Here is a 22469-nt window from a genome sequence, read left to right on the forward strand (position 1 = left end):
CCTCCTGCGCCGCCCCCCCCCCCCCCCCCCCGCCTTCTCCCTTAATTGGTGATATTTTCTAGATATTTGTCCTCCACCTATTTTTCTGTTTTCATATATTCTTCCTGGATAAAATTCTTGTTTCACATGATTCCCGTTGATTAATTCATCTAGGATTTATTGAGCATTTACTATATGCCAAGTGCACTGTTTGACTTCTGTCCTGGAGATATAATAGTGAGTAAAACAAAAAGATCGCTGCCTTCCAGGACCATATGTCCTCTGTATGCAGAGTTCCCTAGTTGTTATTGTAGGCCAGACCTGACCGCCAGGATGGAAAATCATTGTGTGTCTTCCTTCTGGGTATTTTCTCCTGGATTTCCAGTGGGAACCTCAAATTTAATCTGTAGAATCCTGAAGGGTCCCACTTCCTGGGAGTGTTGATGTGCTTCTGCCCCGCATGCTGCCTCAGCATCTGTGAAGCCCCCTTGCTCCTGGCTTCCACCACTCAGTCTCCAAGGTGCCCCGCACTCCCGGCCTGTCACTTGAATCTGGGCTTGTTTCTTCTGCTGCCCTACCAGTTCAGGACCTCAGCTCACCCGCCTGCTGTGGCCTCCACCCTGGCTCCAGCCACGCCCGAGATCAGCCTTCAGAGAGGCAGATCTGACTGTAGCTCTGTTTATCCCCAAGGTACAACCTGAAGCCTTTAAAATGACATATAAGGCTCACCTTGTATATACTGGCTTCTGCCTGCTTCAGCTTCTCTGCAAATTGCTGCTTCATTTGGATCTAAACTGCTTGTTGCCTCATACACACCAGGTAGCTCCTCTCCCCTGAGCCCCTGCTTTGTGCTGTTTCTCTGCTTTGTGGTATTCTACGCCCTGCCCCTCCCCATCTTGAACATGGGTTTCTCCTATTTCTCCTGCTAATCCTCAAATCTTCCTGAGAGTTCCCATGAACTCAGTGTGAACATGGAGTCTGGCCCGCAGTAGCGAGCAGCATAGGGTTTGGGAAGGAAGGAGTGACCGACCTGTTGGGTGAGCGCTGCAGGCCCTGTAGCACTGGCGAGGGACTTCCCCACCCCTGCCTGGCTCTTTGGAGGCCCTGGGATCTTAAAGCCCAGGCTCCGGCTCCGGCTCTGGCTCTCCCGCATGGCCTTGGCCCCGAGGCCCTTGGCTGACTCACCAAGACAAGAATAAAACAGAGTCTAGTTTTGAACTGGTTATGTTTGGTAAGATGCTGACTTACACAGGAAGGTGGCTTGTGACTGACTCATAGTCCTGGTGCTTGTTCATGCACACTAGTGATCGCTGAAAGTTTTTACCCTAGACATTCTGTATTATTTAAAATCCTTTCACTTTCTAATGAGCACTTAGATGCATTAATGTATGATAAGGACTTGCCGACTCAGGTCGAAAATAAAGTAGTTCTAAGAATACTTTTAAAGGTTAGTGTTCCTAACCTTTCAGTAACACTTGCCTTTGTTGCTAGTAAGCTAAGAGGAGCGGGGTGAGACTTACTCCCACAAGCATAACAGAATTTAGAGGCAAATGTTTTCTCTCTGTTTAGGATGCAAGTCTTTCCTTATGTTTACTGCTGGCTCCTCTTAGTTGTTAAAACCTTCCTAAAGGTAGAAAAATAAAATGTCTTGTGTCCATGTAGGTATTTTCCTTAATGCTTTTCTGGGTTTTGGTTTATCATTGTTTATAATATTTTTTAAAGGATAGTTGTGTTTTTAATGTATGTGTTATCATGACAAACTTTCTGCCTTTGTAACAAATAATGACTTAGTAAGCTTACTTCTTCACTTATTCTTTCACAGGGCAGCCCAATGGATCCCATGGTGATGAAGAGGCCTCAGTTGTATGGGATGGGCAGTAACCCTCATTCTCAGCCTCAGCAGAGCAGCCCATACCCCGGAGGTTCCTACGGCCCCCCAGGCCCACAGCGGTATCCTATCGGCATCCAAGGGCGGACCCCAGGGGCCATGGGAGGAATGCAGTACCCACAGCAGCAGGTTTGTGCCTCTCGTTCTCCCCCACCATCTCCTCACTGGGGATAGGTCTGTCTTGTCTTTGTTGTCCACCTGAGGTTGGTATTGGGAGAATTAGGGGGCATGTCACTGATTTTCTGCTCTCTTCAATTTTCATATATATATATATATTTAAATAATCACAGGTACAACCCTCCCCTAATTTCTTTTAAAGAAGGAAGAGTGAGCTTCTTAGAACACAGTTTGGTAGAAGGCCCGTGTTGCCAGCTGTCTTTGAAAGATGTACCCTGTCATCATTTTGCAGCAAATTATATAGACCTTAGCCCTGAAGTGAACTTGCCTTTCCAACATTTCTGGTGTCAGACTGTCAGAGTTTGAGCTGTGAATAGACTTCCTAAGGCAAAGTTTTAAGTTATTTAAAGGTCTTTCTCATGAAGATAGCATCAACTTAAAAAAAATTTTTTAGCCTCCCAAAAAGTTATTTTACTTTTATGTCTTCTGTACCTTTTGAAACAGGTTTCTGTATTTCATATAAGAGGATTTGATGTGTATCTGTTCTCTTAGATTTTCATGGGTTTTCTGTTTTTACTTCAAACAAAAAAGACTTTTCCCGTTCTCAAGACCCAGGATTTTTCTCTAGAATCAAACAGTTGGAGTTGCCTTAAGTGACCATCTGCCTGATAGCAGTAGTAACCTTGTCTCCTGGGCGCTGGAGAGTGTACCCTGTATGTTACCCGAGGAAGCAGGAAATCCGGGAAAGGTGACTTAGACTTGGCAGGGGAGTTAGTCACTAGGAACACCAGAAAGGCTGATTCATAAGCCCCCTCCCCGTGCCCATAGCCCCAGGGTGCTTTGGGCTGCCGCCTCCACAGAGGGAGAGGGGTTTCCGTGGCGCTGCCATGGCCCACTCCAGACCTTCACAGCCCTTCTCTCAGGAGGTGCTTCCTGACGTCTGACCAAAAACCCTTCGTGGAAATAAAACTGGCACTTTTGTTCTCTCCAAAGTGGATTGGAGAATGTACATCATATTCCACGTGCTGCATTAAAAGTTCCTGGTTAAGGTGCCCCTGAGCCTTTTCTTTCAGAGGCTGAATAGTGTCTTTCCTCTTTACCTTGGTCCACCGCTGGCCATGCTCTTATTTCCCACGGTTGTAGTGAAAGACAAGTAGCTCCGCCTTAGAATCCCACTCTGGTTCCTTACCTGCCTCCGTTACTGTCGGAAGCTCTCACCCTGCTTGTTAAAGATGGGCCGCTCAGGAGTCTAGCATAAGCTACTCTAAACTTTTCCAACATTACTCCTTTCTCCCAGCAATACCTTACTATCTAGAGTACAAATCTTTAATTGAGGTTGCTAATTGTGAGAGGGAGATAATTTGTAAAGGATTGAAAAGTGAGGCGAGAGGAAGAAGGCCAGTGCAGCTGGCCGCGGAAGCCCTAATTCTGCCCTGGCGACTTCACTGGGGCGCTGATCGTTCCATGTGATGCTCTGGCCACAGGGAGAGCAGAGGCAGAAAGCTAGTAAGAAGTAGCAGGACCTTAAAAAAAAATCTAACAAAAAAAGGCAGCAGCAGCAGGACCATGGAGAGGGGGCGATGCTGGTCACTCCTTGCTTCTGCCCCTTTCTCCCCGCTGCTTTCCTGATGGGAAATTGGGAAGCCATTTCGAAAGGGGCTGTTTCTGGCAAGCTGCTGGCTGCTCCTTTATCTGTCCTCTGAATGAGTTCCAGTCTTCCTAGAAGTGTTTGCCATTGGCTTAGTTTGTAGTACCAAAGTGGGAATCGAACAGTTGGAGAAGGTGTGTGAAGAATGATTACCTAGGAAGGTGCTTAGCACACATGTGTAAGGCTAAAGCGGAGGACATATTACCAATACATAGAGTACCCTCAGTGTTCTTAGTTTTTTTGTTTTAGTTAATCCCTGTAGCTCTTATGTCCTTGTGAAATCCAGTGAGTATGGATTTATTGGAAGGGACAATTTGATGAATATTACCTACCAAGTATTTTAGCAAATGTTTAATTAAGATTTTCAGATTAGGTATTTTACTGCTAACCAATAGAAATGCCTGATTCTAAACACAGATCTTTCTGATGGTGAAAGGAAAGTGAAGTATCTGCTAGGAAACAATGCTTTGGCTAGAAAATGTCAAACTTTCGTATTGAGTTCATCATGATGGAGGGTTCTAAAACCCTTTATTGCTTTTCATCTTTTCATTAGTTATTATACATCCTTGAAATAAACTATTTCGTTTTGAAATCTAAAAGGCTAAATTAAACCTAATTGAATGCCTTTTTGAATGTAACATTTGAAAACACACAGCTTTTATCATACATAGTAAGTTCATGTGGTCAGTTAGGTGTAGGTTTTGAAATGGGAAAAAAGTGAAGGTATTGGTAAAGGTTATTAGAACACATTTATTTTGTTAGCTTTAGTCTGTGTCCTTTGGTGAGGAATTTTCAGTGAGTTGCTTTGTGTGGGTAATTATGAACTTAACCACAAAGCCCTGGCACAGTGATTGGCTGCTGGTCTTATTTGTCTTCTCCTAGGATTGTGTAGTTGTCTGAGCATTGTTGTAGTCATGGTTGCTAATGTTGTTCAGGAAAAAAGTTGGAAGATAATGATGACATGGAGTTTTTATTGTGTGGCCATCAACACCGAGGCATGACTTTGCCTTGGGTGGCCTCCAGAGCTTTCTGTGTTTGGTTTCTGAACCTCTAATGAGCTGAATCCGGTTGGTTTAATATTGCTCCTATATTTCTGCAAAGGATCAAAATGCAGGAATTCAAGTTTGTAAATTGAGTGGCCCACTTACCAGCTGAGTGGTAAGTTGTCTTTGGCTCAGGGGTCACAGTTTGATTCCTGGCTGGCATTCCACTCCTGTGACAGGAATTTTAAATGAGTATTCTGTTAGAAAGAACAGCCATGCTTATAGGAGATTTAACATGGGTGGTATCACTGCTTGCTTTTTGTCTCTGCGGGTCAGGAGGAGCTGGCCACTCAGTGTGTGATTTTAGTATTAACCTGGCAATTCGTGATTTGTATGGTGATAATTTTATTTTTGGAATAAACTCATGACTGGGTCTTTGAAGCATGACGTGATAATGGTACATCATTTTGGTGTTTATTAACTGGAACTAGATTTGTGGTCTTTCACTTGCTGATTCTCCCACATCATCAGGCAAATACATGACTAAACAGATTAGTTTTGCACGGTGCCCTGAAAACTAGCCTACTTGGGTTTTTATTGAGCTTCAAGGGGAAATGAATTTTCTGTGCCTCTGTGGGGAGCATTCTGCCTCCAGCTCCTGGAATTCAAACCTGGGATGGTTAACAGAAAGGAGTCCACTGGCTGATTTCCTCTCAGACAGGCTACACAGAAGATATGTGATCTTCAAGGGGACAAGTACTAGGTCTTGCCTCTTTCTGAGGTATTCAGTTATTTTAAAAAACGTAGACAGCAAAATATCTTTTCCTGGATCAGGGACATGAGTGAACAAATGTTTGTTTCATTTTCCTTGTCCTTTGTGATCGTAAATGTATACATAGGTCTGTGTGGCTTGCTTTGAAAAAGATTTTTCATATAAACGAAATAGCGCCCAGGAGAAATAGACTACAGAAACAAAGGTATATTTATTTGTGCCAGGCAGGTTATGTCGTCTGAGATGTTTCTTGAGTTATCAAGGGTTATTGGGCCAATATTTTAACTGTCCTTACCTTGTTGCAGATGTTTGTATAATCTGATGCCTGTTGGCATTATAAAACCAGGGAAAGGGAATGAGGGTAAGGTGAGAGATTTAAGTCCATGAGTGCTTTTATAATGGAAAATGATGACTTTTTTAGTTTTTAAAAACATACCTGTATTGTGAAGACCTTTACAATGATAAGACCATGGAATATAATCATTGTTTTTGAAAGATAGTCTGGCAAAATGAAATAGATATTATTTAATTTTGTTTTAAAATAAAATGGAATTAAAATTAGTTTCTTTAAAAAAAACCTTAAAAATCAGTAGACATTTAAATTTGTGTCTTTAATTTATCTTCTGTAGCCTTTGGCTATGTCTGTTTTGCTGTGTGTATTTTGTCTAAAATATTTATTTTAGAACATAAGCATTTTATTTGGTGCCATCTTAACAGCCAAAACACTTCTTCCAATGCAAATATTTATTGGGACAGCAGATGTTTCTAAAGGAGACCAACATTACAATTGTTTGGCTAAAATAAATGTTTTTTTTGGAGGTTATTAAGGCAGCCTAGCAGGTTATAGGATTCCCACCTGTGTTACTTTCATAATGAAAATTATATATATGTTTTGATATTGTTTGAACAATGTGTCTGAAAAGTAAGGATGAATGGGGAGGGAAAGACTGTTTAAAGATGTAAAAATTCTAAAGTCTTTTGACATGAAATGTTTGTTTAAACTCAGTCTCTGAATCTAAAATGGGAATCTAATAGCCAGGGCCTAATTTTCATTTTCTCTAACAAGAGCTGAGACTTCCTGTTCTTAAGGAGCATGGTTGAGTGTGATAGGATGAGCAAGGAAGGCTGGACAACATAACGAGAGGAATGGGCACCTCCTGTCTGTTTCACATTCAGATTTAACTTTTTGATAATTCATATTAAAGATGTCCACTTGTACCTGTATGTGCACGTGCTCCCTCACACATGAAACAGCATGTTTGTGGCAGTGGTATTGTGGTATAATGAAGTTATCTCTATATGCATATAGATAATATATTAAACATGTATTTTACCTGTGTAAGGATATACATGCACATAACAGATAAATAAAATGAAGGTAAACATGTTGGCCGGTAAGATAGTGAGTGCTGTGAATTAGCTCACTGTTAATTTACGGTGTTTTTGTATATGCATGTTCTCTACTGCGAGACGTAGAGCCGAGCTGCTTTGCGTGTACACCTGAAACGTTTGGAGTCCTTTTAGCAGAGGCAGATTTTTATAAATAATGGCCTTTTGTTGGCCACATTTTGTCTTGATTTCCTCAGTTGTTCTTCATCAGTGAACATGAAGGTATTTACAGTTTACCAACAAAGTACATTCACACCTCACATTTCTGCTTCCAAGTAGATAGCAGATGCTACTGTCTTTGATGCCAAAGTCCCTGTAGATGGAGTTTTGTACCAGGAAAATATTTTTGAAAAGATTTGTGGATATGGTAATTTTTATTTGCTCTTTAAAATTTAAATTTCTGGAGTACCTAACTGGTTTTATTTACTTTTTATATTGTAGCTGTATTTAAACATTTTGAAACATTCAGTGTGACATTTTTTTGTAGAGGTGTAATAAAGGAGATCACACTTCAAGTTAAATTTATAAAAGTCTAAAATCTTTATCCTTTTTCCTAAAAATTAGAAAAGACCAGGTTTTATACTTGAAATCAGCTTAATGAGAAAAAATGTGAGATGATTTTTATTTTAGTTTGAAAAGGTACTTTTATATCAGGAAGTTTATATATATATATATTTTAATCCTCACCTGAGGAGATTTTTTCCATTGATTTCTAGAGAGAGTTGCAAAGGAGGGAGAAGGGGCAGAGAGAGCGAAACATTGACATGAGAGAGACACATCAGTTGGTTGCCTCCTGCATGCACCCTGATCAGGGTGGGGCACCTGCAACTGAGGTTCGTGCCCTTCATCTGGGAATTGTACCCGAGACCCTTCGATCCACAGGCCTGACGCTCTAACCACCAAGCCAAACTGCTCTAGCCACCAAGCCAAATCAGCCAGAGCTACTTTTTATCTGAACATTTACACAGTTGTAGGTATTCTAGATTATATTCAGTGTATAGTGCTTATTCTCTGCTGTTAGCTTATACTAGTCCTCTTTTTTAATTTACTTATGAATTCTATGTATTTTACATATATAGACTTGCAATCTAAAATGTCTGCTAAGCTGCCCTAACCGGTTTGGCTCAGTGGATAGAGCATCGGCCTGCGGACTCAAGGGTCCCAGATTCGATTCTGGTCAAGGGCATGTACCTTGGTTGCGGGCACATCCCCAGTGGGGAGTGTGCAGGAGGCAGCTGATTGATGTTTCTCTCTCATCGATGTTTCTAACTCTCTATCCCTCTCCCTTCCTCTCTGTAAAAAATCAATAAAGTATATTTTAAAAAAATTAAAATAAAATGCCTGCTAAGCTTTTCTGTTACTTTTATTTTTGAGATGAAAATCCCAAGTATTTTTTAGTATGAAATGATTTACTTGAGTATATTTTAAATAAAATTGGTTTATTTGCTTTCACCAAAGAGAGAAGTATATTTATGTTAACATTTAAACAATTAAAGTAAAGCTAACAGTTTATATCAATAAAAAACCCACCCTATTCCTTTTATACTCCTTTAATAAAACCCCCCAAATCCCAGAAGTTAAATTGAAAGTTTGAGTGACAAAATGGTGTATCTTAGGCCAGTGGTTGTCGAGCTTTGCTGAATGTTAGAACCTCCTATGGCGCTTTAAAAACTCCAGGATGGATGTTCATATCAAGGCATCTGCATGTAAATGCCTCCCTCTGTCTTCCTGTGAGCCCGCAGGTGACTCCCTGTGCAGCTGGGTTAACAACCAGGGGTCAGATAGGCCCATAAGTAAGGATGGAGAGCAGGTTCCTAACCAGCATTCACTGGCTGGCAGCTCCTGCTGGGCCCGCCCCAGTGAGCCAGAAACTCGCCTCTGCCCTAAAGGGATGAAATGTGCCCAGAACCAGGAGTTGGGACAGTTTAGTCCTTGCCAATTAATGCTTAATCTGTGTGGAAAAATCTGGACCTCCCTGGACTCATCTGCTGAGGGAAATTGACTACAAGGTCTCCTCGCTTAGATTTTTTCCTTTAAAATAACAGTAAGTTAATGTTTCTTCATTTCAGTTTTAACTTTTTGTTTTGTTAATCCTCACCCGAGGATATTTCTTTCATTGATTTTTTTTTTTTCCAGAGACTGGGAGGGAGGGGGAGTGGGGAGGAAAAGAGAGAGAGGGAGAGAGAGAGCGAGCAAGGGAGCATCAAGGCATCCAACCTGCGACCCTTAGGTGCGCTGGCCAGCACTCTAACATCGGAGCCACGCCAGCCAGGGCTCCAATTCAGCTTTAGATTTAGTCCTCTAGACCACACGAACTTCTGGTTTTGCCTGCTGTGGTCCATCTACCAGTGGTTCTCAACCTGTGGGTCGCGACCCTTTCGGTGGTCGAAGGACCCTTTCACAGGGGTCGCCCAAGACCATCCTGCATATCAGATATTTACATTACGATTCATAACAGTAGCAACATGACAGTTATGAAGTAGCAACGAAAATAATTTTATGGTTGGGTCACAACATGAGGAACTGTATTTAAAGAGCCAGAAGGTTGAGAACCACTGAAACAGTACCCTGCACTTCACAGACGTTTCCAAACAAGTGAAGGGAAGAACCTGCAGGCTTGTAGATGGCCAGTGACCTCTGGCGCCCACATGGAAAGGCCCAAGTTTGCTGGCCGAGCGGGGCCCCTCCTCCACTGCTGCCACAGTTTCCAGTTGAACTCAGGTGGTGCTGGCGCTGGCTCGTCCTCTGAGCTGCTAGGAGCTGCTAGAAGCTGCTGACAGCCACTTGGCCGTATTCCTAACTCTGCTTTAGATTCCTAAGGAATTTCTGGTGAGAGACTGTTGTTGCATATTCCACTGTGTGTAGGGTTTGTGTAGGGTTAGGGGCCTGTGATCCTTCTCTGATTCTAACCCCATTGAATCGCTGGAGACAGCTGCCACTTTACTTCATGGCTGGGCCTCTGCATTCTCTCCTGTTGCGGGTAATACCATAAGCAGGGAGGTGAGCATAGCTGGATCGGATTTGGCGTAAGGGTGATACGAATTCAGGCCTTCATCCTAATCCCAGTCCTTTGACGGTGCTCACTGAGGTTAGGAAAATGGTTAGGATGCCAGTTATAGAAAACAGATGTTTTTCTGGTAGGAATTTACTGCTTTAGGAGAGAATTTTTTCCCAGTGGAGCACTCTGCCGTGGGTGGGGGGAAGAGGCTGTGAAATGGGCCCACGGCCTCTGTGGTGTGGACGTGTATGACATCCACACTTACACTGGAGTTGTGCAAAGGCTGGCGTTTGTTTATGGAAAAGCAGCCTCAAACATGACATTGTCGTTCTCTGTGAGTGGAATTGGTAAGTTGAACCCACTCTTCTTAGCAGAGACTTTCACTGCTTTATGGGGCCCAGGCCCCTCTGGAGCTTCTCTGTCAGCAGGCTCGCTCGGGCCACTGCCTCCCTTGCACTGTCGCTTGTTTCCTGAAGTGAAGGCACGGCTGCGCCTGGCGTGGAAGTGCACCGCGGGGCGGAGGAGAGAAGTGAGATTTAGAGCGAACGAGAGGAATTCTTCCTACGCGCTTTATTCCAGTTGAAGAGTACGCTCAGTAATGTTTACTGTTAAGGAACCACAGGAATTCAGTGCCTCAGCACAGATGTTGCCTCATTCTCCTCCTCCTCATCATTGTCACCATCTTCCGGGGCCCGTTTTCTTATTTGTGGACTGTGAGAGGTCAGCAGTGATGATGACAACTGTGGTGCCACATATTGTACCAGGCACTTTTACAGGAATGTTCCTGATCCTTGCCCCACTTCTGTTTGAAACAGATCTTCACTTTATGAATAATAATAATTGCTTATTGAGGGCTTATTCTGTGTCAGGCACTGGCTTCCTTTACATGGATTGACTCAGTCCTCATGCTGGCCTCTCAAGTAGGTGTTAGGATCCTTAACTTATAGATGAGGGAACTGAGGCAAGGGAGGTGAATCAGGTTAATCAGAGCAAAGATTTCAGGTTCATGGCTCGCGCTATCCCTAAACTCAGGATTCTGGTAAAACTGGAATGCTGCTCATCACTGAGACTGGAATTGACTTGAGTTTTTTGAATAATAAGACTGATTATAATTAAGATGGCCTCATTTGACATTGCACATTAGCTTCATGGGAAGTCCTTTGTGACCTTTACTAAGTTGAAAATTTAATGTTACTTATTATGTCTGTCGAAGTTAGAATCAGAGCAGTTTTTTTTACCGAGGTGAGATTCATATAAGAAATTCACCATTTTCAAGTATGCACTTCAGTGACATTTAGTGCATCCACAGTATTGTACAGCCATCACCTCTATCTTGTCCTAAAACATTGCACCGCCCCCATGAGAGCCTGTCCCCAGGAAGCGCTCACGTCCTATTTCCTCCTTCCCCAGCCCCTGACAACCATTCATCTGCTTTTTCTTTCCTCTATGGGTTTATCTATTTTGGATATTTCATACAACTGGAAGCATATAATATATGACTTTTTGTTTCTGTATTTCACTTAACACAGTGTTTTTAAGCATGTACCAGTGAGCCCATTTTCCTTTTTTTTGGCTAAATGTTATTACATTATGTGGATAGACCACATTTTGTGTGTCCATTCATCTGTTGATGGCCATTGGGGTCGTTTCCACTTTTTAGCTAATGTGGATGGTTGGTACTGTTGTCAACATTTGTGTACAGTTTGTTGAAATGCCTGTATTCAGTTCTTTTGGGTATATACCAGGAGTGGAATTGCTAAGTCACATGGTAATTCTGTGTTTCACTCTTTAAGGAACGCGAGTCTGGTTTTCACAGTGGATGTACCATTTGATACTAGAATCATAGGATTTTAACTCTGGGCTGGTATTACTGAGTTTCTGCTCAGTGCCAGGGTCTCTTGCTAAACCCATTACATGTGGCCTCTCGTGTAATTCTCACCAAATCGCTGCCAGTGGGAAGACAGAGCAGTTAGGGAGCTTGCCAAGGTCCCCCAAGCAGGAGTAGAGAATTGTGTTCTTCCTTTAGGTGAGTGTTAAGGACCACCCAGTCCAGCGTTTCTCAGGGTCCACTCGGCCCGCTGTTAGGCAGGATCCGTAACTAACACTGAATCCCAGAGCAAGGATTCTAACACGGCACCATCCCTCCACCTTCTTGTCACCTTCTGAAGCACAGGCCTCAGCCTGAGAGCCTCGGGCAGGCATGTGTCCCAGTTACCTGTAATCATGCTGTATTGCGTGTTATCTTCGGCATGGCAGGTAATACTGATTTCCTATGTGTAGTAGTAAATACAACGTTTTCTTCTAAAATAACATTATGTGAAAGTGATTCACTTTAAAGAAAACCAGTTCATACTGTAAGTTGTTTCCTCACTTCTAGTCTAACTCAGCTCACATATCCTGAATGTCTGCCATGTGCTCTCCACTGCACTAGTCATTGGGGATACGGAGATGACAGGAACCAGGTCTTTGTTGCCAGGATGCTCTGCAAATAGACAAGTTGAGTGTATGAAGTGAGTGCAGGTATTGATGTTCACCCTGGTGCTAATAAGGCAACGTGGAGGGACCCTTTCCTAGGTGGGGCAGGAAGGGGAAAGTGAGGGAGGTGTTAGACTATATGGTACATGCAGGCAGATTCTAATTATAGCTGCTCACTACTGAATTTTAAAAATTGGTATTTTAGGTTCATACAAATACCATTATCTCATGCATCGATTTGATTTGCTGTTGTTTTGGATTATTGATTTAAGAGAATGTTATTGGGTCTTTAGTGGTTTACTCACTGTAGAGAGCAGGTGCACTCATGGCATCGCATGTCTGCCGGTGCTTGCGCGATGGCGTGCTGTAGACGTGCAGGGCGCGCTCTGGGGCAGCCATAGCTGCACGGGTGGAATAGTGACCTTAGACCGGGGCTTGGAGCAGGGGAGTCCTGGGTCCGGGAGAAAAAAGTGGGGTGCTTTTCAGTTCAAGTAGACTTTAAAGGTTTTTTGGGGTGAATTTTACAGAAATTTTCACATTTTAAGTTTGCACAAGCATAGAATCTAACTTTTCTTTTTCTTCTTGCGCCTCCCAATTTTCTTTTCATCTTTGCCCATCGCAGTGCTTTGATGGTCAGTTCAGAAAGCAGCAGGGCTCCTGCTTGAAGACTGGCTGATCTTATTTGATTTTTTAAGAGGAGAAACTGTCTCTCCACAACTAGGCTTCCAGATTGGAAAAACATTACTAATCCCTCTATGTATCCAGAGAGGGTAGAGAGGGTGTGTGTGTAAACGTTGTTTTAATAAGTAGACCTTTTAAAAATGGCCAATGATTTCTATTAACCTTATTTTCTTCCACCTCAGAGATTATGCAAAGCTGTGCTCATACAATTATACCACCTCCATGGCAGTTACATTTACACCTAAAGAATGAATATTTGCCTTTATGGTCTTCATGAGTTTTGCTTTTGGAAATAGGAACCTGCCCAAAATCTGAAGTGATATTCAGAAAATATAATCAACACTCTGAACTTTATTCTGGTGTGTTTAGGTGAATGATGATAGGGGAATATGTATGAAGAAGTTAAATTTTGAATAAAAAATTAAACTTTATTTTCCTCCTTAAATGAGCTTACTATTAGACTTTTTTTGTCTTTCTCTGACCTCTGCTTTTATAAATAGGAATGTAAAATGCTGCACCTCTTACCACTTTTTCTGATTCTTGGCAGTTTTATCTGTTATCATTGCCCCTGACAACGTATTTCAGGGCATCTTTTCTTGTTTTATAAAGTTGCATACATTTGCTACACATCTTTCAAAATTCAAAACAAAAATGTAATAGAGTTCTTGCTTCTGTTAATCAGATCTACTAAATTCACTATATGTAAGATTTTTTCTTCCCTCATGATTTTCCTCCTTCCATTATTTCATTTTTGAAGCATTTTTATTAGTATTCATTACATTGTTCTTACATTAATGGCTAATGTAAGTTGGCATTATATGATTATTACAAATTAGTGATCTGGAGCCACACATGAATCAAGTCAAATGATTTCTCTTAAAGGTGAAGAGATGAAGGCTGACTTATTCTAATTCTAATTCTAACGAGAAAGGAAGCTTGCAAATTCTAGTGAACCTGCCGTTTGGAAAACTGAATGCGAATTTACTCTTTGATTGCGTTGTCGATTATGAGTGCTTAAACACCCCTACAGGCAATGTCCGATTGTCATGTCCAGCAAAGTAACCAGAGGATTGTGTTGAAAAGGACACCAGTGTCACTGTTAGCAAAATTTCCCTGTCATTGCTGTTCCACTTGCTTAGTTTGGTTCTGGTGCTTGGACCACCGCGCCAGTCTGGCCCAACAGTCTCTTCGTATGAGTTTTTATCTTATTTATTCTGAAGGGCCCTCCTTCTTTCTCTCTACGAGGTGTGCTGTGAGGTAGTGACAGACACTTGGTGGTGTCGGACACGTGGCTGCAGGGAGGGTCTGCAGTGGGCGCCCCACCCAGCACCCAGGCCTTGCCCTCTAGGGGCTCGCAGGCCACTGTCGGAGACACACACTTTGAAAAGTTACAAAAAGCTTCCTCAATGCTGTGTGTGCACAGCTTAAAAAATGGTATCACAAGGCTTCCTATGGAAAATACAAAGTCCCCCTCCCCCTCCTGGCCCAGAGCTCTGTCCCCTGGAGGGTCCGTTTTCATCTCTGACGGGTTCACTGGTACTTACATCCATGTTTCTAAGTGACATGATTTGTGGCTCACTTTCATTTTTCACATTTGGGCCAGCTCCTCCACTATGGACAGGGTAACTCTTCTACTCTGCCCGGCCCCACAGGTCCCTTCCCCTCTCGTGTCCTGTTGGATGACACATGAAGGTTAAGTCAACATTCAGTGTTCACATAGTAGGACTGTGTGAAATAACTGTAGTTGAGACGTGAACTGTGAATATATCTCTTTAATATAGAACTTCTAGAGTTGATGGTTGCTTCATTGTTTAACTTGGGGGGAAAAAAGAAAAAGATATACCAGTTTATCCTCGTCCTCTGATACGACCGTACAGTTCCTCTCAAAAGGTGAACCCATCCGTTATCAGACTCTGGTGAACCCATCATGTTGGCAGATGCTGTCATATTTTCAGCAGCCTTTCTGTGCTTGGTGGAATGCCCACATTTAGAAGCTCTGCCTCCACAGTTTAGGATTTGGAACTCACATCCATAGCCTCCCTCGTGCTTAGAGGCATTGAGGTGATTTTGGTGCAGACCCACCAGAGCAGGCTTTGACTGGCATGAAGCATGTGGCATATTGCTTGTTCCCATGTTTCTGTGGCTTTCAGCAGCAGTAGTGTCCCTCCTGGTCAGAATCGGAATCCCCGTGCCTCATTCTCCACTCTGTGCTGTTACTCTCCTGACCTGCTGCGCACATAGTAAAACTTCCCTTACCCATTGTCCCTGCGGTTACTTTGTTCTGAACGTCAATTTTCTGCGTCTATGTCTTCTGTCTTTATGTATTTCCTCATTTTGGTGGGGCCCATTATCCAGTAACTTCTTAAGAAGGGTGCAGGAAAGGTTTCCCTGCATGTCAGAAAGGTACCATTTCTACCACACACTTGAATGATTGTTTGAGAATAGAAATTTGGAAATCTCTCTCTCCCCCCCGCCCCCCCCCAAGCTATTGTCCCATTGTTGTCTAAGTTCAAGTGATTCTGTGGAGAAGTCCAGTATCTCATCCTGTATATGCCACCTATTTTTCCTTTCTGGTGACTTGGAGGCTTTGTATTTCTCTGATTTCTAAAATGTTGATGAGCCTGGGAGTTGATATTTTTCTATTCATTTTGCTGGTCTCATCCAGTGTGGAATTCAGTTCTGGAATTGAAGGGGAGGGGTATCATTTTTTTTGGATAATTTCCTCACCTAGATTTTCTTTGTTCTTACTATGTTGGTTGGAAGTTAGAAATCTCTTTGGTAGATAGTTTGTTTTCCAGCTTTCTGGTGAATTTTTACTTTCTGTTTTCATAGTATTGCTTTTCACAAACCTGTTTTTATTTGCTAAATTCTCTTTATTTATACCATCTTATTCTTATTTCATGGCTACCGTAGTTTATCTCCTTGGACATCATCTTAGAACAGTGGTGCTCAACCTTGGCTGCACATTAGAATCTTTTTAATTGGGAATCTTTTTAAAATCCTGATTTCTGGGCCTCATCCTCCAGAAATTCCGTTTTTTGTTATGGGGTGGGGCCACAACATTAGTAACAAAGAAACAGAATTTCCGGAGGATGAGGCCCAGAAATCAGGATTTTAAAAAGATTCCCAGGTGATTCTAATGTGCAGCCAAGGTTGAGAACCACTGTCTTAGAATCTTTGTTTTTGAAGGTTGCTCTGTGTCCTCGGCCTCTGTTTCCTTTGCGTCTTCTAACCTTGCCCCCTCACTGCCTTTCCTGTTGGAGTGTAGCTTGAAATGTCTGGTGACCATTGGTTTTCTGTGGATGTAACAATGAGGTGCACAAAGCTGAGAACTGTGTACTTGGGTACAGGTGGGCCTGGCCGATGGGGAGGGAATCAGGCCATTTTGTTTGAGGACCCTCAAAAGTTGTTTTCTACACATACCCTCCTCCCCAATTAGCTCGTCCAGAGAGGAAGTGGGTTCATCTGGAGGTTGAATGTGAGTCTCTGTGTATTTGCTTCTACTTCCATGTAATCCTCCTTTTCCATCGGTTTCTGTCTGCTGCCAGCCTCTTGACTTCCGACAGGATTGGGATGAGGGTTAGGAAGGGGCTCTGACTCACTCCTTACAGACATTCACCCACCCCCTGCCACCCTCTCATCCCTGAGTCTTCGGGGTTCTGCGCTTTAATTATCTTGCTTCTGATCCTCTCACTTAGAGAACAAATTAAAACTTTAATTATCACTTGTCTGTCAGCTATTTTCCTTCCAAATTTTTTGACCTTTTATCTACTATCATCTCATCTTATGTTTTCTTTGTCCTTGTGGGTTTATACTTTAAAAAGAATTTCATTACTACATAAAAAATGCTCTTTATTATTATTTTAATGTGGGCCTATGTGGGAGTAGAAATAAACCTGAGCATTTAATCTGAAATGTAGACGGGAAATCACAAAGACATCTTTTCTTTCATAAAGCAGACTTCCTAACCAACCTGTGGCCCGCTCACACGTTTTCTGTGTGTTGCCCCGGTCATACATGCGACTTCAGTGGCGCCGGGCACTTGTGGACTAAGAATAAACCGCGGGTAAACGGAGTGCCCTCGCCAGGCAGGGAGCGCCCGAGGAGGCTGAGGCGGGCTGGCCTTTGTTTAGCTGAGCCAGGAACAGCCTCCCAGGACTCAGGAAGTGTGCGCAGGGAAAGTGATCTCCCCGCTGAGTTTAGGACAGGGAAGGGGAGGGAGGGCCTAGGGAGGCGGCCAGGGGAGAGTCAGTGCCCAGCGAGGGACCTGAGAGGACAGCCTAGTCCAGAGAAAGATACGAAGGAAGAACAATTTGGGGGGCGATTGCATGTGAGAGCAGACATCTTAATGACAGTGGGTCATAGATGATCCCACTGTTTTAAACTATAAGGTTATGCTGAATGGGAATCCATTCTGCAGAAAGTTATTAATACAAAACTGTAAATAGATAACCTTTTTCTGGTTACCTGTTGCTTTTTAGGATAATAAAAGGGCAAGTTAAGTCAAAGAGTTTAAGCTTATATGTAGTCAGGAAAGAAACTTCTGACTGCCCAGAGCAGAGGCAGTCCCCCTGCACCTGGGAACCACCCTGAAAGCCAGTGCATGGGTGGGAGAGCCGGCCACAGCCCTGCCCACCTGCCTCCGCTGCCGCCACTGCAGCTGTTTCAGAGTGACAGCATCAAGACACAGACTCCCGTGCTCAAAAGATGAAGGCTGTTCATTTCAGGCAGACACTTTGCTGATGTCTATGTTTACATGTAATTTCTAATAATAAGGAATGAAACTAAAAGATTTCTCATTAGTACGTGTTTACCCAGAAAATTACACTCACCACAGGAGCGTGGTCCTCGAGCACTTAGCGTTCAGTTGTGATCTTGCTGTATTTGAGTTTTATCCGAGGGAGGGAGGGAAGGAGCCTCCTGGTATCTGTATGTGTGGCCCGGTGCCAAGACCAGTGTGAAACCAAGAACAACAGCAGCAAACAGCGTCATTGTAACAGAAGTCAAGTTTGTAGCTGTATGTGTCAGAAATAAAAAGAGTCCAATTCATTTGGCCAGTGTTTAGTGTTCGCATTGCTGTTTATGTAATGATACATATGGTCTTTTAAAGTGATCGTGTTCTCTCGCAATGAAATATCTGCCCACTTTCATCAGCTTTCACAAATGTTATCTTTTTATGTCTCCATCACTATGAAGACACCGATTGGTAATGAGGATACGTCAGAAAAAGCCTCTATAGAGACCACCATCCTGGCCGAGTTATGCATCCCTGAACGTGTTGGTGCCCCGGTGTTGGCCTCATCGAAGGCCCTGAAGTTAAAAATACCGGTGTGTGGTCTTGCCAGCTGGCCAGAGGCCAGGCTTTTTATAGCCTCATCTGGCCTGGGAATGGAGCTGAGCTCAGGGGAGGCAGGAGAGGCCGGTGGGCAGGGTCTCCGCTGGCTTGGGAGGCCCTGCTGCCTGTGCCTTAGCTCTGTTATCCTAAATAAAACACACGTGTAACCTGATGCCAAACCCTCTCTCCTATCTTTTGGTAAGATGTTTGTTAAATTAAGCCAGGAGGCAACTTGAAGTCAACTTTCCCATTATTTTTGAAGCCTGTTAGGCCATCTGCTAGGGAGAAACTTTACTGAGTACATACACTTTAATTAATTGAGCACCAGTTCCTAGAGGAACATGTTTATTAAATGCCAGAACTTGCGGACATTTAGTCTCGGTTTTTGGTCTTCTGTGTCCGGTGGCATTTTTCCTAAATTATGTCCAGAGTTTCCCTGGCATTATGCATGCTGCTTGTTATTCTAAACTGTTGCTTAGTGTCTTCTGAAGGTTTCATTTATTTCCATAATTCTTCCCCCTCCTCTCCTAACAGTACCTAGAAAACCATTCTTACTCCTTTTCTCTCTGTGGTCTTCCTTGAATGCTGTTTGATGCACTAAAACCATAGGGTTCAAGCAATTAAACCATGGGCACATGGCTTTGTTTCATTATTAAATACTGGCAAGGGATTTGGTGAAGTGAGGAATGAATGGTGTTAACAGAGTTTTCATTAAAAGTAATTTTCAGGCCAAACCCTTTTGTCTCAAGGTGTGTGACCCAGTGCTTAGACTTAAAAATATGAAATAGTGGGAATGTTACTTAATTCATAGAAGCTGCTGCATTTCTGTAGAAGAGCCAACATTTAAACACCTCCTTTTGTAAACTCTTATGTCTTTGTATGTTTTTTTGTCCTGAAAAGCAGACAAATCAAATTAATTTTCTCCCTCCTCTTTTGCCACTTGATGGACAGAGAAAAAGACAGATATTTGAGTGAGTTTGGGGAGGGGAAGGTTCTTTGTCTTGCTTTTTAAAGCTCTTAAGCGTGTAGTTGGTAAACCAGTTGCCGCTTGTGTGGGCCCCGAGGAAGGGAAAGCGTGTCATAAGCCCTGACACTGAGGATCGAAGGACAGTAACTCACTTCCTGGCGGATTAAACATGCTCGAGAGCCCCTCTCTGACTCCGGCTTCGCGAGACCTCACTGCTGTCTTCTTTGTAACACTCCTGGGGATGTCCTGCACAGGGGCATCTGTCAGAACTGGACGGATCCTGTCACAGGTGCCTTTGAACAGGTGGCACTGGACATGTCGTCGCACCTGGCTACCAGCACAGGGCTGCCTACCCTTGGGAGGGATGTTGTGCTGACCCGTATCTAAGTCGAGGGGCACAGAACTGGTCCAGTTTACACACCGCATGCTCCGTGCACAATCACCGCTCTCATTGTGAATTGTCACTTCTTCTGAAAATAGAGAAGGTGGGACCCAGCGGTGGGCAATCTGAGGCTGCTGGACAGTTTAGGATTAGGTGGCAGACCTTTGTTATTGCCTAGTGTGAACTTCATGTTTTGATTATAGCAGACCTGGTGACTTTGGATTAAATCGGTGTTTATTCGGGACTAAATTCTCACAAGAAACCGCATAAGTATTTTTCTTTTAGAGGACCTGTTTCTAAAATGTAAGTAGCTTTTGTGAATTCATTTTGTGAATTTCTAATTTTGTAGGAAGGGGAATTCCTAAAAACAACCCTATTTTTACTATCCTTTGTATTCATATCTTCAAGGGGGGACAGTAGGGTGAATGAGTAAGGACCATTTACAGATCTAATTGTTGAACACGGTATTGTTTTTTTAATAAGTGAGGTACACATAGCTTCAAGTGGATCTGCTTTATTTCTAGGGAAATGATGAACTTCACATTTTGAGAGGGAATGGCAGAATAATTTACTTTTTCTATTTTTGTCTTTTCCCCCATGATTGCAAAGTACTGTTGTAAAAGATGTAAAAATTTTTCGAAATGCTTAATGCAGAAAGTAAAAGGCTAAAAGTCCTCTGAAATCTCATTCATCAACAACATCTGGTATAAGTACTTCTAAATAAAGTTTTAAAATGCTGTAACAGTCCTAACCGGTCTGGCTCAGTGGATAGATCGTCGGCCTGCGAACTGAAGGGTCCCAGGTTCGATTCTGGTCAAGGGCATGTACCTTGGTTGCAGGCACATCCCCTATAGGAGGTGTGCAGGAGGCAGCTGTCTCTCATCGATGTTTCTAACTCTCTATCCCTCTCCCTTCCTCTCTGTAAAAAATCAATAAAATTTATAAAAAATAAATAAATAAATAAAATGTTGTAACATTACACATATTCTTTTGCAACTTGCTTTTTTTGCTTCCATGTCTTAGCCATTTTCTACATGTTTCCATTATCCATATTAGATAATGCTGCATAGTATTCCTTTGTGTGGATATATTGTCATTTATTTAATCAAATGTCTGATTCAGACCTATTTGGGTCGATTCCAATATTTAACTGTGACAAATGATGTTGCAAAGAATGTTCTCTTACACTTGTATCTTTGTGAAAGTATTTCTTCAAGATAAATTCCTAGAAGTAAAAGGGAGGGTCAAAGAGTCAGGGTCCCTTTTCCAGGAATAGAAGAAAAACAATAGGATCCCAAAAGGTCAACTTCAGCTGGTCTTGTGCTTTTTAAAAAGTTTTTAAAAAACGGGCTCTAGGTAAACTACAATTTGAGTAGGGATATCTCTCAGGATTAAATTTTGTTTGGAAATGGAATTTTTTGTCATTTAACTTTCTCTGATTTGCAGTTAAAACGTGAAATAAGTCTTAGAATTTTTAAATTTTGCTTGCATTTTATAATAGGTGATTAATAACATGAGAAAGTCTATTTGGTGTGAACATTATTTCTTCCTGCTTTATGATCTGTACTGTATACTGTAATGTTAGGAAACTTCTTTGAGCTTATTCTTTGTCTTTAAGTTCTTTTTTATTTTGTAGTCAAAATGATAGCTAAATTAAAGTGTAGAAGTAGATAATGAGCATTGGCCAGAAATTTCTTGAACACTATTCTGTGCAAAGTGCTCCATGAAGTGTGAGGAAGTTTCTGTTCTCAGTAGCTGGAGTTACAAGACATATGTGCCTCGGAGGGTGAACAGCGATGGGAGGCAGCGTAGGGTGATCCAAGCACTGCAGTGACCCCTCACACTGAACCTCAGGAAGAGCCATTTTTAACAGCCAGGGTGACTCCTCATTGGAATCGGTACTGAGTTGGATACTGAACTTGCACCAGCATTACCCTTTGAAGGAGCATGGCAGATAAGTAGTTTTCCGCAGTGGTTGCAACCGTTTTTTTACTTTTTATTTTTGTTAATCCTCACCTGAGGATAAGTTTTCCATTGATTTTTAGAGAGAGTGGAAAGGAGGAGAAGGGGGAGGGGGGGGGGGGGGGGAGAGAGAGAGACAGACAGACAGACAGACAGACATTGATTGGTCGCCTCTCGCATGCGCCTCAACCGGCGCCTGGATGGAACCTGCAGCCCAGGTATGTGCTGTGGGTTGAGACAAGATTCTTTCTTTTCGCTTATGATTCCGTTTTTATACTCAATGTTTCTTCCCCATCTAATTGGGGAGCAGAGGAAGAGAGGTTTACCAAATACACTCAGGCTTGAACCCCCAAACCTTTATGCTCCCAGGAATTGAACCCAAAGACTTCTTAAGCTGGGCGACACTCTAACCACTGAGCCACCAGCCAGGGCTCTTCTTTTTCATAGTTCGGAGCTCAGTAGGCATGTTTGAAAGCCACTGACTTGATTGGAGATGCTGAATACTTAACCCTTCTTTGAAGCCACATGGAATTAAAAAATTAAAAAGGAAAATGGCTTAATTTGTTTCTAACTTAAATGATAGGTAGTTTTTGTTAATTGTCCAGGTAATGTAAAATGTTTAAAGACATAAAAATTTCTCCATAAGCCTTCTACCCAGAAAGAGCAACTGGCTAACAAGGTGTTCCAGGAATGTATAGAACTTGTCATACTAGGTGTACCGGTTAATAATGGTGGATTTTGTAATCAAAGAAAACATGATAATTTCAAGAGAAACATCAAAAGTGCTTTATTCAAAGTAATGTCCATCGCTAGCTACAGATTTCCCCATCTTTCAGGTAATTTGTGGATACCGTCCCAATAGAACTTTTCTTGTTTTGAGGCAAACCATTCAG

The 22469-nt window shown here is 42.5% G+C and overlaps 1 protein-coding gene across 1 annotated transcript in view; it reads left to right on the forward strand.

Moving 5' to 3' along the window:
* Positions 1-22469, forward strand: part of ARID1B (AT-rich interaction domain 1B) — a 387394-nt gene that overhangs the window by 84551 nt on the left and 280374 nt on the right. The window contains 1 exon segment of the mRNA XM_006779610.2: positions 1802-1996. Coding sequence (XP_006779673.1) covers positions 1802-1996 — 195 coding nt within the window.

The sequence above is a fragment of the Myotis davidii genome, unplaced genomic scaffold (assembly GCF_000327345.1).
Source record: "Myotis davidii unplaced genomic scaffold, ASM32734v1 scaffold1494, whole genome shotgun sequence".
In the NCBI taxonomy this organism is placed as follows: domain Eukaryota; kingdom Metazoa; phylum Chordata; class Mammalia; order Chiroptera; family Vespertilionidae; genus Myotis; species Myotis davidii.